At 39.1% G+C, this 17,368-nt stretch overlaps 1 protein-coding gene across 7 annotated transcripts in view; it reads left to right on the top strand.

Moving 5' to 3' along the window:
* ZFYVE26 (zinc finger FYVE-type containing 26) overlaps positions 1 to 17,368 on the top strand; it is a 47,664-nt gene that overhangs the window by 25,461 nt on the left and 4,835 nt on the right. For 5 of the 7 annotated variants that reach the window (XR_009729522.1, XM_061380097.1, XM_061380099.1 and 2 more), the window contains 15 exons: positions 533 to 637; positions 1,194 to 1,316; positions 2,040 to 2,216; positions 3,356 to 3,602; positions 4,673 to 4,771; positions 6,629 to 6,786; positions 7,688 to 7,857; positions 9,174 to 9,202; positions 11,592 to 11,686; positions 11,774 to 11,994; positions 12,641 to 12,788; positions 13,831 to 14,040; positions 14,829 to 15,044; positions 16,542 to 16,739; positions 17,059 to 17,261. Coding sequence is in view for 5 of the 7 variants with exons in the window: in XM_061380097.1 (XP_061236081.1) it covers positions 533 to 637; positions 1,194 to 1,316; positions 2,040 to 2,216; positions 3,356 to 3,602; positions 4,673 to 4,771; positions 6,629 to 6,786; positions 7,688 to 7,857; positions 9,174 to 9,202; positions 11,592 to 11,686; positions 11,774 to 11,994; positions 12,641 to 12,788; positions 13,831 to 14,040; positions 14,829 to 15,044; positions 16,542 to 16,739; positions 17,059 to 17,261 (2,399 nt within the window). In the remaining 2 variants the exon portion in view is untranslated. The remainder of the gene's footprint in view (positions 1 to 532; positions 638 to 1,193; positions 1,317 to 2,039; positions 2,217 to 3,355; positions 3,603 to 4,672; positions 4,772 to 6,628; positions 6,787 to 7,687; positions 7,858 to 9,173; positions 9,203 to 11,591; positions 11,687 to 11,773; positions 11,995 to 12,640; positions 12,789 to 13,830; positions 14,041 to 14,828; positions 15,045 to 16,541; positions 16,740 to 17,058; positions 17,262 to 17,368) is intronic. The other 2 variants (XR_009729523.1, XM_061380098.1) reach the window with 2 other exon arrangements.

The following is a 17,368-nucleotide window of genomic DNA, read 5'->3' on the forward strand; positions in this document are numbered from 1 at the left end:
TGGTTCAGTAAGTGTGTTTGTATTGCAGTCAGTTCTAACTGCAGGTTAGTGGAGATACCCAAGTTCACTCAGACTACATGGCTTGGAGTTCAGCACAGACTGAAAAGCCAAATGGAGTGAAAAAGGAGTCATAAATCCCTGCTGAGCTGTCTGATGGTGGTTCTACTAACTGACAGCTCAGTTGCGTCTGTTAGTGTCCGCAATGCCTGCAGTGTACATGTACTTTTTCATCCATAATTATTGCCATCTAGTGTCATGGTTTAAGCCAAGGACATCTAGTCTTGCAAAAACCTTCTGTTATAAGTGTGCTTTGTAGGCTCATACCTTTGAGAAAATTCTGAGGTCATTTTTGTAGTGCAAGTGAATTACAACATCCTACAAAAGGGGTAGACATAAATGTGGGTCTCCTTTTTGACTTTTTTCTTTGTATGAAGCAGTTCTTGATGTGATCAGCTCAGCTCTTCCTTTAGACTTTACTGTTGTAGATAAAGCTTTTATAATTTGTGCTATCCTAATACTAACTTCCTTTCAGATTCTGAATGTGCAAAATGAACCATTGTGGAATGACTGGCAGGAGCTGAAAAAAGCCTGCACTGAGGACCCCCAGGCTGTCATGAATATAATTCTGAAGGCAAAGGTCAGACATCCTATTGTGAATTTTGTTGAATTGGAAGGCATTAAACTTTGAATAGAAGAATTTATTGAAATAGCATCTGAAATCATTGATCAACAGAGATTACCTCGGGAGGAAGGATTGCTTTGCTCAGTTCCGTGCCTCAGAAACACACAGAGATCTGTATTTAATGTCAAGATTTACATGTAGTTAATAATCTGTAAGTTTGAGTTATAAGTCTTACTCTGAGATACAACTTGTTCTTTTCTCTTAGAATGTTGAAGACTAATAGCATGGTGTTTGGCATAATACAGGCTTGATTATTATATAAGTACTAATACTGTAGATCTGGCTGGCTTTACTGTGAGATGAAAAGGTATTCTCAATGCAGGCAGTGAGTCTGACAGATTTGACTATCATCATCTTCCCCTTGTCAATGTAATTATTTACACTGACATTCTGTAGTCTAAACTACAGAATTTCTTGAGAAGTTGAGCAAAACTTTGGGAGAAACACCTGTACCAGAGAGGGTAGTGTTTATCCTTTTATTGTTTTATTTTTACTTCTTTTTTATTGTTAGGATTATGAATTGTGTGAGGAATGGGGGCACTTGTATCCTGTCCCAAGGGAAGAGTTGATCAGCATTCACCGTGAGCACCTTCTTCACTTACTGGAGATAGGAGACATGGACAAAGCATTGCAGGTAATAGCAAGATTCTTTCAGACTTGCATCCATAGGTCAAATAAGTTGAGAAACTTTTTTTTGTTTGTTGTTTTTTTTTCATGTGTATTTTCATGATCTTTTTGGTTTCTTCCTTAAGAGATGCTGTTTACTCAGATATGCTTTCAGAATCCCTGCTCTCCACTGTTCCACTGAAGTAAAAATCCAGTTTGGCAGTCTCATTGTCGGAAATGTCACTTACATGGAAATAAAAGGCCCATTATACTTGAAAAATGATAATGAAGCATTTCTGTGCTGTTTAAACAGAAGAACCAGAAGTGAAACTATTAAGAGGAATTGGTCAGTTGTGCTTCAGCTCCCAAATTAGTGAAGTATGAATTCTTCCAGTTTTAATAATTACAGAGCTGTTGCTAATAACAGAGAGCATAAAATAAAGTGCAGGCTCTTTCAGACATAGCTTTGAAAGTACTCTGGAAGCAAAGGGAAGACTTCTGACCACTACACCTTCTGACCCATTCCTTCTTTAATTTTTGCTTAATTTGATTTTTAAAGTATTTTGATCAATAAATGGAGCAAATAGGCAATGAGTAGTCTATAAATGGATTATCTAAATCATCCTTATATATGTAAGGCACTTGTGCAAGTTAGTTTGCTTGAGGCAATAATCTTTTGTAGACTGACACTTATAAAGGCTACTCCCCAGGAACATAGCAGGGGTTCAGTGTATTTTGTTTAATTTTATAGCTTTTACAAAGGATAGAAGACCGTGGCATTTGCCTTGCCATCAGTGAACAGTCACTTGACCAGCATCCAAACTTGGCAGCCTCTCACTTCTTGGCTGATTACCTCACAGCTCACTTCTATGCAAATCTGACAACAGCACGCCGTAATGAAATCCAGGCACTCTATATGGGATCGAAGGTGAGTAAAATTCCTGCATTGTGGGATTTATGGCAAAATATAATTATATAGGTAATTTTCTAATACATAATATATAAAGTCTGTACCTTTTACCAGAGCATTCTCACCGTATCAGGTCTGAGATCCTCAGTCTTGAGATCCAAAGCAAAGTTGAGAGATGGCTTAAAACTTCTCTTTCCCTTATCCATCTTTGCAGTTCCTGTATTATGAGCTCCCAGCGTGAACAGAGCAGTCTTGTGTTTGAGCTGCAGGGAGTGGAGAAATGTATAGCCTAAAAGAGGGTACGGGCAGAATAAAATAGAATTGTGGTGTTTATCAGGACAGTTGCTGTCTTTGTGCCATGTGAAAAAGAAAGCATCCTCAAACTTACTCTCTGGGTCAGAAACACCAGGTGTCCTACATCTGCCTGCCTATATGCCCTTTGACTCTTACAAGGCATGTTTTTGCCCAAGTGCCTTCCAGAGGTAGACAATATCACTACTCTTTTTGGATGGTCATTGCCTTTACAGAAGTTGTACAGGTTCTGTGCTCAGCCTGGGAATAGATGCATTCATTAACCAGTAGACTATCTTAGTCAAATGCATTATATGTAAATAAAATGCAGTGCTTTTGGTAATGTCTGTTTTATTGTAGGAGTACAAATAACAGTGCTCCAGTATGTGCCACAACAGTATTTTGTCAGGCTTCCTGTTTCCTTACTTGTCACTTCTGAAGAGATAATTTAATTTGGGAAGTGTCCGTATTAACTGTCTTTGAGAAGAGAAATAAGAGCAGTTCTCGTAATGTTTCCTCAAGTGATGTAAGGATAATGATTGGCCTAATGCTCTTTTATTATTTTATTAAGAGAATGTGCTCTACTTTCCTATTTGTCACAGGATCACAGAATGCTTTCCACTCTTCAACTTTGAAATGAGATAGTGTTCTATGGAAAAGTGGAAGCTGAGTAATTTCTGCAATCCACTCAGTAATTCTGTAACAGAAGTAGGAATAGGTCTGAGAAGTCCCACCTCCATTTTCTGGCCTCTGTATGTTATTCCATTCTCTTCATAAGCTACTGTGCTAGTTTCTTGTCTTTATTTTTACAAAAACACAGATTTGAAGGTATATAATTTTAATAGGCTTTTTGTCTTGTGTCTCAGGTGCTGCTGACTCTGCCTGAGCTCTCCCGTGTTGACTACTTCCACCTGTCCTCCAGGCCGCTGCTCATGCTGGAACAGCTTCTCATGAATATGAAGGTGGACTGGTTAGCTGTTGCTGTGCAGACACTGCACCAGCTCTTAGCTGGGCAGGAAGTTGGTTTTACTGTAGAAGACATTGACAATTTGCTCTCCAAGTATGCAGAAAAAGCTCTCAACTTCCCTTTTTCATTAAAAGAAAAGAGATCAGGTGACTGCCTGTGAGAATGCTGTTTTTCACTTTTGAAAGAAGGGCCAATTTCCACCCAGAATAATTTCACCAACTGTGGCAAAACATTTTCAGATGTGTGCCTCCAGTCTCCCTCTAGCCCAGAAAGTTCCTAAAGTCCTAAAGCCCAAATGTTCTTAAAGTATTTGCCTGTCTTGTAAATAGATATTCTCAAGGACCAACAGGTTCAGAAGTTTCTTATACTTTGCTCCTTTTTGGGGTCTCTTTTCTTCTAAACTTTAATTTTATTTCGTTCCTGTTTAACACAAAGTCACTGATGTCTTAAGGAGTTCTAAAACCTGCCCTCCTACCAGAGTGCTATTCCTTTTATCATATAAAAGATGTTTAAACCTGTAACTCTTTTTAACATACTCAGCCCACTTCACCTTTCTGCTTTGCCAGTCCTTTCTCGGCCATGTCTGGTTTTTCCTGTATTTGGTGCGCTCAGGGTTTTAGAACTGGAACAGCAGAGGGTGCTGCAGATCAAGTCTAGTGCTTTTGTTTCACTTTTATTAATAAAGTGCATGGCGTGGGTACGTACCTATCTATTTCTACGTACCTGTATGGTACCAACTTGCTTTATGCCAGTTCCAAATGTTGACTTCATTTCATGATTTAAAGATGCAGCTCTTGCTAACAAAAAAGTAGCACTTATCTGTCTTTTCATGCCAAATGACGTATAGTTTTGCAAGAATGTTCCTTCCACTGTGATGTGAAGCATTTAATATTTGCCATGAGCATCTTGCATCAACTAAGGCTTTTCACATCTGATACTTACTCTCTGCTTTATTATCCCTCTGCCTATCAATAGCCATAGCTTTGATAAGGATCCTCTTCTGTGTCTTAGGTCATTGAATATGTAGTTTTGCATTAACTGTTGTGGGCGATTTTCACGAACACATAGTAATTTGTAATTACATAGCTAGTCCTGTTTTGTTCTGTCATTCTTACATACCCCTGTGAATGGATTCCTCTTATCTTTGTAAAAACAGGTAGATGTATGGCCAGGATTTTCTCCACATATTTCTTTTTCCCCCTTCCCTTTGTTCTAGATTCTCTCATACGTATCCAAGAAAGCCTCAATCAGGTATTGGAGTCTGAAACAATGTCTAAATTGGGATCATCAGAGCTATCTCCTGTCAGCTTTAGTGGTAAGGTTAAGTCATTGGTGCCATTTTCTTTGAACATGCTCATATTTGTTTTATCTCCAGTGTATGTTGGTCCTGCTGCTTAACAGTAACTTGGGCTGCATTTAATGCAGGTTAGTGGATCTCTGCAGTTGGGTGCTTTGGGCCCAATTAAAAGAGAACTTAAAAGGGAACAAGAAGTTTACAGCTATTTTTTGAGTTTTGGGAGATACCTACAGTATGTCTGAAAAATCATGACAAAGACTTCCTGTTCCAGACAGCACAGAAAAACCCAAGCCTGAACAGGCCATAGGAAGGGGGACTACATCTGCAGTGGATTACCAGTGCTTCAGATTAGTCTTTCTGTGTCTTGACTTCTCAGTCTCGGTACATAGGCAGAGCTTGTCTGGAAGCCCATCATTGTGGTACTTCTCCCTGTTTTCCTATTCTTTGCTCAGTAGCTTTTTTTCATTTCTGGCTCTTAACTATTTGGCTTTATAACAGAAATCTCGTTTGTTGTATTTTTTCCATAGTTCTTTTGGTCTTTGAATTTATTTTTAATAAGATCCCTCTTGTGACCTGAGGGAATGTGACCTTGTCTTGTCTGAGAGGCTCAACTCACAGTCCTCAAACACAGATAAATAGAAACAAAAATAATTTAATCCAAAGGAACTGAATAATGCCTATGGCTTAAAATCAATTACTTCTATAGGTTTCATGCAGCTTCTAATGTAAGAGATGCAGTCTTTGGAGGATATATATTGTGAGAGGTGTGCAGTGTGTGCTCTCAGGGAATAACTAACAGAGGATATCTTGCAGCCACCAAGGCTGTTGGTTCTCAGCAACTGGTGGCCTGAACTAAAGCTGCATAATAGTATCCTGATCTACAGTTTAGGTTATCTGAACCATTCTCTGTTTCTGTATCCTGAACTGAAGACTCGTGCTCTGTCTACACAAAGCAAAAGCAGTGTCTTTAGTTTGGGCTGTGTAGCGCATCAGTTTTTCTCCTAATAGTCAGCTTAATGTTTGTCTGTTGTTACAAAACTTGAATGCATTGTCCTCTAATGTTCCTTTGCAAACCAGTATTTACTTGGATGAGCATGAGTTAGCATTATGGAGTGGAGATGCAGGGCTGCAGGTGGCTTGCAGGGCTGCAGTGACATGTGGAACTTTATAATTAGCCTGTAGTGTAGCTGGCTCACAGCATATTAACTAAAAGCCAGTCTAATACTGTAAACTTGATTCAATGAGTATTTCACTGGCAAGGTCAGGAGACCCCAGAAGATAAAGGTTTAAACTTCTGCCTCTGGCAACTGATTTCTGCAGATTAGATTGTCAAGGGGACCAGAACAGGGAGGGATATGCTGTTGCTAGCCATACCACACTTTTCCTGCAATTAAAAAAAAGTCCCAGTCTTCATGAATGTCAGTACTGGGTATCTTTTAAGATCATATTTTATGCTGTATCACTCTTTGGTATTCATATACTGGGGTGTATGTATGTGTATATATATATATAAGCATATATATGTACTGGGGTATTTATTTCTTCCTCATCTAAGTGTCTGCATATGATAAAAGATCAGATGATGACAAGTTGGTTTATGCCTCTCTAATGATTATGGTCAAGATCTATTAGTATGTACTATTGCTTCTAAGTATTGAAATGCTATAAGTTTATAATCTTACAGTTTTATCTTAAAGTATATATATTCCTTAAGCAATGTTATTTTGCCATGCCTGGTTGAAGGTAATGGTAATCATCTTGTGAAACAGAAAGATCTTACAGTCTCAGTAAATATGTAGTGTTTTCTTCTATTCAACAGTGCATTAAAGAGCTTAAATCTCATTCTGTGTTTTTATTGGCCTGGCTCTTTCTAAGGTGTCACCATATCTGCAGGTCCCAGAGACAGAATTCTGCAGCAGAATTTGTGCCCTCAAGAATTTGTGCCTCCTGAGAAGCCGCCACCAAAGCAGCAATGGATACCTGATGACACTGAAACGACATGTATGGTTTGCAAAACTGAACGTTTCACTATGGTAAGGAGCAAAAATTAAGTATAGACATGTGACCTTAATACGAAAACTTGCTCATAGGCTGGTCTAACAGACACTAGCTACTTCAGAAAGTTTGTCTTCATCAGTGTAGGCCTGACAAGATTGCCAGTACTTTGATATTTAACCATTAGTTTCTATTCAGTGAGTTGAGGAGACTAGCAACAGTTAGCTCTTCACAGTCGTGTGAAGTGATAGAGCCACAATAGGAAATCTGATCATCAGAGAGGAGAAAACTGTAAGATCTAAAAAATGTATAATAGCAGTATTAGTCTTTCAGAAAGCTGTCTAGTTGGCTGTGCTGGCAAGAAATAATGTGAGCATCATATCTGGATGAAATGTGTACGTGTTGTTGGTTACACTTTGCTAAGACCTGTTGGTGCATTGACTACTTGAGCAACTGCATTGGTGCTGTAAGGGGGAAGAATAATTGTAAGTTTTGCAGCTGTTTTGGCAATCTGTTATCTTCTGTTGTGTAAGGTACTGTTTTTCAAAGTATCTGTTGATTTTTAATTTGGAAATCACTAAGATGGTGTCAGAAAGACAGTCTACAGCTTTTAACTTTTCCAGCAGATGACCTAACTAGCACAGTGGTCAAAACTGGGACAATTTAAAAATGGAAAGCTGAAGACAGCAGCAAACGTGTTTTAAATACCTGCCTCTGACTTTTGGGTTTGGTTTCTTTGGGTTTTTTTTAATTTGCCATGCCCTCTCTGGGAAGGAAACATAACAGTGAAAGTCCATCATTGTATAGTTCTGAAAAGCCTTACCGTGCTTGCTGTTCCTTCTCTTCAAAAGGAGTACATTTACTCAGGAGTGGAGGCAGATATTGGAGAGGACTTTAGTAAATTCTTTCTGTTGCTCATCCATGACCTCTTTTGTCTAGTTCAACAGGCGCCATCACTGCAGGCGCTGTGGCAGGCTGGTGTGCAGCTCTTGCTCCACCAAGAAAATGGCAGTAGAAGCTTGCAGAGAAAATCTGTCTCGTGTATGCGATCAGTGCTATAGCTACTACAACAGAGAACATCTGCCTGGCTTGGTAAAAAACACAAGCATGTAAGTCCTTCCATTCTAGTTCTTCTCAATTTCATGTACACAGCAGAGTATATGAATGGAATGAGAGAGAAATAAGCATTTGGGTTTATCTGGAAAATATAATAACATCACTTTAATAAGTTGCTTTAACTTTCTGGCCTCCAGCTGCTGGGGTTTTCAGGTTTAATAGGTGTGGGGATGTTCATTATGGCTCAGCTTACTTTTCACGTTAAAAAGAACACTGGAGAGCCAGGCAACAAAATCTTTAATTCTTTAAGCATCAATTGATCATTAACCTGAGCACTGAATGCTTTGATGCAAAATGCACTCTATGCAAACTACTACAGTGTGACAGATTTTCTTGCAGTGTACTTGGCTCCTGGATTAACATCACATGTTGACTAGCTGTGTTGAACCTATCAGTGGTTAATGTTATTCCCTAATCCCTTGATTATGACTTCTTGAACCCTAGCAGATTCAAATACAAGTTCATTATTAGATAGACTTTGAAACTGCCTTTAATAAAAGAGACAGCTGTGATGACAGATTTTCATTATGTGGTCGCTTAAAGCTGAAATTCATTGTGTGTATGTTAAGCCAGCTGGTGAAAAGAGCAGCTGAAAAAAGTGACTGTTACTCTCTATGACCCTGTCAAGCCTGCTGATACTGCTGTCTGGGTCACGGAGTGTAAAACTCTGTTTCAGCTGCACTTTCAGCTGCATTTCCTCTTTCCCTAGCAAGCCTGCAGATAGCAGTATTCCACTATGGCAGCACTGGCAGGCTTGCTATGAAAAGAGCAATACTGTGTAGATCTGAGAAGGAAACTCTGAAAAAAATCAGTTGCCTCTATTTAAACCAATTTGCGTCAGAATGGTTGCTTACTCTGCCAGATTAGGTCAGCAGAGCCTACCAGTAAGTTTGAATGCCATTTGTCAAGGTTTTTATTGTTTAAGTGTCTGGGTTTATATATCAAAACCAATTAAATCTGAAAGACAGAGATCTGGATGCCAAAACCTTAATTTTTCTTCTGGAATATTGATACTGGGAAGCTCTTGTTCTTGGTGTCTGCTTTTTTTATGATGTGTGCAACACTACTATTCCTATTGAAGGTTTTAAGAACTAATTACTTAGTGTAGTTGAAACACAACAATGCAGAGGCAGGGTATTTCCAGATAGTAGGGGTTAGGGGCAGGGCAATGAGTCAGGGCAGGGAGGGAGAGAGGTTAGATTTTTACAAGACAGTGTTCTGAGAAGGCTAGTCATATACATGTCTCTTTTAAAACTGTTTTCCTCAGTGCTGGAGTAAGCATAATGTTTTTTCTGTCATTTTATTACAGCAGAAAAGAAGATCAGGACCAAGTAGAAGGTGAGGAGTGGGTTAATATTAAACTTCAATTTTATATATATATATTTTTTTTTAAAGTGCCTGATGAGCAGCAGGTTAGAGATAGGAAGCTGGAGACAGAGATCATAGAATCACAGAATCATAGAATGGTTTGGGTTGGAAAGGACCTTAAGATCATTTAGTTCAAACCCCCCTGCCATGGGCAGGGACACCTCACACTAAACCATCTCACCCAAGGCTTCATCCAACCTGGCCTTGAACACTGCCAGGAGTGAAACATAGGAGATAGGAAGTTGATGCATCTAATTGCAGCTGAAGGGTGATAAAAACCTCAGTTACAAAATACCAGTAATGTTCTTTGAGCAGGCTGAAACTGAGCATTCCAAACTTCTGTGAATGGAAATTGAGATTTAGGAGAAATGTCTGAGTCAATATTGAATGTGCTGAATGGGGATTAAAGGAAGGAACTGAAAAACAACAACAGTTGGAGAATGCACTTTGCATACTACAAACAGCTAGTGAGAGGCTGTGGTGTGAGTAGGAATTAACCCACTACAGAGCTGTGCTGAGTGATCCGCTTTTTATGAACCATGACAGTGCAACTTAGTACCACTGCAGTGTGCTGTGGGGTTTGATACCCCATGCTGGCTGGGGGTAGCATAGGGTGAGGCCCCTCTCATGGGTCTGGTGGTATCCTGAGTTCCACCTCCTTTGTTGGTTGTGTGAGTATGGACTAATAATTTCACTTCAGTGCCTCAATTTCCACATCTAATATCTTCAGGAATAATAATAAAATTTAGTTGTCATTTTCTTTGCCATTTTTCCGTATAAAGTATTTACTGTTTGTTTTCACTCTGGTGTTTGAGATGATTCTGCAAAATTTTCATACACTGACAAGAAATTCTGGCAGAAATTCCATAGTTATTGGAAGTGCTTATAGCAGTAATGTGAAATATGGTGCAAAATATGCATTTGTGCTACAAAGCAAATAAGTATTTTTCCTTACTTGTTCCTTTTTAATTATGATGGGCTGTTTGAGTTGGGGTTTTTTCTTCTGCTGTTGACAGAAGTTTGCTTTACTGCCACCTTTGTTACAAGACTGAAACGCTGAAATGCAGCTTCTGAGCTTCTGCTTCTGGTTAGATCTTTCTGCCTGCAGCATTGCTGTGCATCACTGGGCCCATATGATTCATTCAGTAGGAGTGAATAAGAACAGCACCAAAATCCTCAGATTTAAGAGGGAAAGTATTTTATTCTGCTTTTCCAATTTTTCTGATGACACGTATCAAATGTTTCCAAGGCTGCTTTATTCTAGTTTTTCCAGTTTCCAGTTAAATTGAAAGCCAGCATCTTAATTTATTTTTTGTGGTTTACCCTCCAGTTTTAGAGTTATTCAAGACTCTGATAGTCCTGTGAAATCTAGAACAATGAATTTTGAGACTTTTTAAGTTACTCCAAGAAGAAGGAGGAGTTGATCAGGGGAAGAATAGCAAATTAGCATTATTCTCAATTTCTTAGCATTGTGATATTGGCCATTGTTTTTCTGCCAGGAACCACAATCAGACTCGAGCATCAGAGAGCTTGTGCATTCTCAGCTGCACTCAAATGACAGACAATATTTGATTTGTAGCTATTCTGGGTTACTAATTTCAAAACACAAATTTCCTTAGTTTGGAGGAAAGAAAAAGACTCTTCACAGAAATTAAATTTTGAATCATTTGGTCAAAACTCTAGTTGTCTTCAGTACTATTTTATGTGAAAAAAAACAAAATGGAAGGGATTAACTCATCTTCTCACAATCTTTGCCTTAAAGCTGCTAGACTGTATGTTGAAATAACCCAGATTCTGAAGATACAGGCAGTGAAATCAGTGTACCTTTTCTTTTACAGCTGGTTCTTCCGTTTCCCTTTTTAACTGTAACCCACAGCTAAATCAGTGTACCTTTTCTTTTACAGCTGGTTCTTCCATTTCCCTTTTTAGCTGTAACCCACAGCTCTCAAATTTCTACTTCTCTCCTGCTCAGAAATATTTAATAGCTTGCCTGAGGGAAGGCTAAAGAGGGAAGGTTGCTGTGCTTGATGTCCTGTAGGATAAGAGTTGGATAGTCATTTGAAGATACATTACTGGATCCAGTTTTTCATGACAGGGTGTTGGTAACAGTGAGAATGAGTTTAAGTACAATTTGGCAGCCTTCTGAGGAATGGAAATGTTTCTGTAATCAGTATGCTGGACATGTGATACTGGCAGAAAATGGCACAGTGAGAGGATTACACGATTGTTTTACAAGAGTATAGAAACACTCTGCATTATGTGTCTTTAGCCAGTCTCATTGTACGATGATTCTACCTGGGGGGTGGGGGAGGGGAGGGAGGGTTGGCTGTAGAAACTTCTAATAGTGACTATTCCACAGTGGTGCAAATACCCAAAGCAACTGAGCTTGAATGGACTTTTTCCCTGAATGAAGAGGAGAATGAAATTGTACGCAGTGAATTTTATTATGAACAGGTGAGGTCTGGAGAAAGTTGAATATAAGCACTTCCCTTGTGAACGACCTCAGTACCCATGTTTGTCTGTCTTTCCTTGAATTGCCAGGCTCCCAGCTCTTCCTTGTGTATTGCCATCCTTAGCCTGCACAGTGAAAGCATAGTTTGTGGCCACCAGCTGATAGAGCACTGCTGCAAGTTGTCCCAAGGGCTCACTAACCCTGAGGTGGATGCTGGTCTGCTTATGGACATCATGAAACAATTGCTTTTCAGTGCCAAAATGATGTTTGTAAAAGCTGGAAGGAGCCAGGACCTAGCTCTCTGTGACAGGTGATTTATCAGATGTTCACTATAATGTATTGAGGTATTGTCAAGACCATTATCCTTTTTACTGGTGAGTTGAAGGGTGGGAGGCTTGTTTTGTAATTCTACTATGGATGTTTTAAACCAGAAGAGAAGTTCATAATTTAAGAATGATGTAAGAGTTAAAATAGTAGAAATTCGAGTAATATGACTACACAATATTTACTGAGAAAATTATCAGGGTAGGTAGAAGCAGTCCACAAAAACTGGGATAAATATTTTAGTTCTGATATTTTATGTGTGCTTTCAATTTTTATTTGAATATAGGATTTTAAACCTGGTCATCTTGAGAATGAGCATTTTACACTTCCCTCAGGTTGTGTCCTACAGAGCTTGAGGTGGTGGGTGTAATATATACATTTCACACATACTAGTTTGATTTGGTAACACAGTTGGTGTCTGCTAGCAGCCTCTGCCAGTGTTCTACTGAATATGGCAATAACAAAAAAAAAAATCAAAATAGTCTGAATAGGATAGTGTGATGGATAGAGAAACCTGCTATACTGATGACTAGGAACCGCTGCTTTAAGAGTTGTCTTTGACATAAAGTTCTTTAAGTGTATGATAATAGTGACAGCGTATGTATTTGCTTAATCTCTTTGTTTTCTCCTAGCTACATCAGCAAAGTGGATGTGTTGAATATTTTAGTTGCTGCTGCCTACCATCCAATACCATCTTTGGATCAGATTCTCCTCCCTGCAGCAGTAACAAGATTAAGAAATCAGCTTCTGGAAGCAGAGTACTATCAGCTAGCTATAGAGGTAATGACAGTGGAGGGATGTCAGTGTTAATAATGCTTCTGTAGTGGCTCTCATTTTTCTCCCTCTTGAGTTCAGATGGATATGACGTGTGAAATGGACAATATCTAAAGAGTTGCAAAATTGGATTAGGTTTTTAAACAAGGAAGAAATTATTTTATGAGCACTGGAAAAAAAATACTGAGAAGGAAGAGTCTTCTGATGTGGAGTAGGATGCTGAAAGGAAGGGCAGGGACCTTGTTTCCCAGGACAGTTAAAACTGGAATGGAGTAACTGCAAGGAAGTCATTAAATAGAGGAATCTTGCATCCAGTAGAAGGGCTGAGGCAGTAGTAAGACACCTTGCCCAAGTGTTTACTTTGAAATCAGCGATGGTAGCAAATCTGTCTGTTGGAGTTCATCTTGTGTTCCTATCATCTTTTGTTTTCCTCCTGCTCCTAGGATTTTGTAAGCCTCTGTTTTATTGCTTTGCAGTTTGTTAAACACAGGATTATGATACTGCAAACTGGATTAGGATTTATAAGGGGTAATAAACAGTAGGAATAGATGACCTATTTGAATACAAACAGTTCATGCTTAAAGGCAGCTGGTCCACTGAAGAAAATCAGGAATAAATCTGATCAGCAGAATTACCTGAAATAAAAAAATTGCTGGCAGTTCGTGAAGGATCTTCTGTTACTTTTTTTTTTTTTTTAAGCTACAAACCTGATCAATTCTGCTCTGTAAAAATCCGCCTTAGAAAAGCAGATGTGAAAATGTCCTGAGTTTTAAAAATGCTGAACTGAAATTTCCTATATAAGTCATTGCTTCAATTTGTACAGTAAAAAGTATTTCTACATATGGAGATCACGGGTGTTCTGGTAGTTGGCATTTTGTGCAGGTAATACAGAAATAATCAGCACAGGTTTTTTTGTGTTTTGTTTGGGTTTTAATGGGGCGTGCTCTAGGGATTTAAAGGTCACAGTCACAGACTGTGTGATAAGCCAGTTTTCCTGTTTTCTGTACTGGTACTGCTTTGCAATAATAACATACAATTTTTAATTTAGGTTTCTACAAAATCTGGGTTGGATCCAGGTGGAGCATGGCATGCCTGGGGCATGGCTTGCCTTAAAGCTGGAAATTTAAGTTCAGCCAGAGAGAAGTTCAACCGATGTTTAAAACCACCTATGGATTTAAACCAGCTGACCCATGGTTCAAGGCTGGTCCAGGATGTGATACAGTACCTAGAGTCCACAGTGAAGCCTGTACTCATTGCGGTAAGAGTCTTTCTGTTCTGTCCACTCTGAAGAGCTACACCAAAGCCAAGTGATGATGTTTAATACACATCTTAAAACAATGCGTGTCAGGTGTGTTACGTTTTTGTCCTTTTGTCATGACTACACATTGCAAACTGAATATTGTTGATAAATTTTTTAGCTGTTTCATCACAGTGAATTGGTGGCTGAGAACCAGATCATGCTTGGTAGAGGGGAAAGAAAAGCTGCACTGGTTGATTTGTGTTATTACTACAATCTTGAGGAAAATAAACTCAATTTGACAATATGTTGTGATACCGTGGGATGCCATTTTTGTACTGAAACTGACAGCTTTGCAGGAATTCAGGGGAGAAATTACAAATGCTTTCCTACTGTTCTTAAATGCTGTTTATTATGGAATTAGTTCTGGAAGTTCTAATTACTTTTAGTACTAAGTAACTGCAGAATCGTAATCCTGAGAGACCTCTTAGTAACATATATTCTAGGAGAATAAAGTCTGGTTGAACTGTTTATTGACGTAGCTGTTGACAGTGGAATTGTGTTTAAATAAGCCTCCTGTCTGTCCCATGGCTAGCTAGCCATGCTAGGTACAGCAACATGCAGCACCTCTGTTGGTAGCAGAGTTCCAATCTGGTGTTTATAAAAAGCATTTAATGGATTTTTCACTTCTAAAGCAATACCTATTTTAAAAACAAAAATAACAGAATGCTTCAAGGCCAAGTGACAAGACCTGACTGAAAAGAAAGTTTTACTCATTAACTATCATCAATTCTGTGCTTTAATGTCAGGATGATGATTACTTTGCCACTCTGAGGGAACTTGAAGCAACACTGAGAACTAGAAGTCTGTCTCTGGAGATGATGTGTGAGGGGAAGATTCAGCACAACAGCTACTATCAAGAGTGCTTGTTCTATTTACATAGTTATGGCACTAATCTGGCAATAATAAGCTTTTACATGAGGCATGACTGTATGAGAGAAGCACTGCTTCACTTGTTAAATAAGGTGGGTAATCTGATTTGCTATCACCTAAATTAAAATTTGAAAAGTAGCTAAGACAGTTTGAAGGCCAGTTTTAGACAGTAATGAGCATCATGCAGCATTCTGGGTGGTTCACTGCACAGGAGTTTTTGGAGGTCCTAAATGTTATATGCACTATCCAGGGACTGACAATTCAGTGACATGAAAAATTAACTTTGGTCTGAACATCTTATGTTTAATCTCTCTCTCAGTGGCTTCTACAGAGGAGCAAGTGTTTGCTTTGTTTGTGGTTTATTGAGAGGTTTTTTTATAAAGGTACACATCAGCAGTTCTTGGTCTTTTTTTCTGCAAAGCTGAAAACCTGGGATTATTGTCATACAGTTCAGAAAAGAGGAGGAAAACTTGGAATTCAAGCATGCTGGTAACACTGAACACTTCACTCTGTGACAGTGGTTCTGTCTCTTGGTGGTGTTTGTTGAATCAGACACCCACTTCTGTAACCAGTAGGAATATAAGGGAATAGAGTCATGTCCCAGAGGACAGGAATCCAAAGAAGCCAAAAAGTGGTTTCCATTTCTCCCTTAAGAAAACTGCATAATGTAGGAGGGCTTAAGAATCTCTGAAGACAACAGTTCTGTTACAATTAAACCTAGAAATTATTCCAACAAGGTTCTCATTAATTAAGCGTGCCTGTTTTGGACAAGGAGACTGGTAGTGATCATGCAAACTAGAGAGGAAGATTTGTTACCTTAAAGCAGTAAGGTACTAGGCTTCTGCTGAAACATTTTGCAGTAGGATGTCTGGAAACATTTTATGTACACAGGCTTTGTAGCTTGTATGTTATGCTTAGATTAAAAAAAAACAACAAAACATACTATGGCCTGCATAAACATTTTAAAGACATGTTGTGACACACGATTCTTTCCATAGTAACCGCAATGTGTAAGCCTGCATTTGTGAGACCATAGTAAATATCTCCGTCAGCTCAGTACTTGAGGTTTCATCTGAACTGCTGTGCCCAGTTTTGGGTTCCCTAGTACAAACCAGACATTGTCAGAGTGGGGGCAAATCTAATGGAAGGCCACTAAAGTGGCTAGGGGCCTGGGGCACATGATATCTGAGGAGAGTGATAGAGCTAGTTTTTTCCAGCTTGAAGAAGGGAAGGCAAAAGAAGACCTTTGTCCTGTTTTCAGCTTCCAAGTGGGTGATTATACCAAAGATAGATCCAGGGTTATCTCAGACGTGCACAGTAAAAGGGTAAGACATAGTAAAAGGGTAACAGACAAAGAGGCTACTAAATTGCTGTATTATGCGCAGAACTTGACAGGCCCAGAGCAGCATGACCCAACTTGGAAGCCATTCTTTGAACAGGGGTTTGAACCAAATGACCTCTGGAGATCCCTGCCAAAGTAAATTATTTAGTAATTTTATGATCTCTGTCACTTATCACTGCTTTATGTTATTAAGGAAAATCAACAAGCCACCAGTGGCTTTGCTTTAGGCTATGTTTCTAATGTGTAGGAATCCCCATCAGAAGTGTTCATTGAAGGGATCTTCATTCCAAGTTACGAAAGTGGAAAACTGCATATGTTGGAGAACTTGCTGGAAACCATTGATCCAGGATTGGAGAGCTGGGGAGTCTACTTGATTGCAGCCTGCAAATACTTGCAGAGAAAGAACTACTACCATATTCTGTATGAGCTGCAACAGTTCATGAAGGTAAGATGAGGGTCAGTGCCATTTCTTTCAGTGAAATTTGGATACTGTCAGGCTTCGTTATTAACTTTGGTGTAAATCTGCATGATGGACAGGTATATTTTTGCTATTTTCCAGTCCTAAGAAACAGGTACAAGGCCTGAGCCTGACTGAAGCCTGTCTGCTATGTGTTTGTCATGGATCTGGAGCATTGCAGTAGCTTTAATGGCTGTTTTAATGAAAACAGGGCATTACCTGCTTTGTTTGAGCACTAAAGTACAGACAATGACAAGTGAAGGTGGTGTACTTTAGCCCACCTTAGTGTTCAGTATATTCTTTCTAGGATCACGTTCGTGCTGCCATGACCTGCATTAGATTTTTCACTCATGGAGCAAAGTCTTACACTGAACTAGGAGGCAAACAGACATGGCTTCTAAAGATCAAGGACCATCTCAAAGTCTATCTGCAGGAGGTCTCAAGAAATTCAGGAAGGAAAAAAATGGCATGCACTTTTCGGAAGAAAATGTCTGCTACGGATGTGTCAAGGTATCAATAAACAAGAAGCTAAATCATATTAAAGGGGAAGTTCAGGCTTTTGTGGGGGTTTATAGGACATGAATTTTTTATTTAGGGGGGTGTTGGTTTTTGTTTAT

This window comes from Neopsephotus bourkii, unplaced genomic scaffold (assembly GCF_033783945.1).
Source record: "Neopsephotus bourkii isolate Nb327-2 ecotype Australia unplaced genomic scaffold, CSIRO-AGI_Nbou_v1 NB_1792, whole genome shotgun sequence".
Taxonomy (NCBI): Eukaryota; Metazoa; Chordata; class Aves; order Psittaciformes; family Psittacidae; genus Neopsephotus; species Neopsephotus bourkii.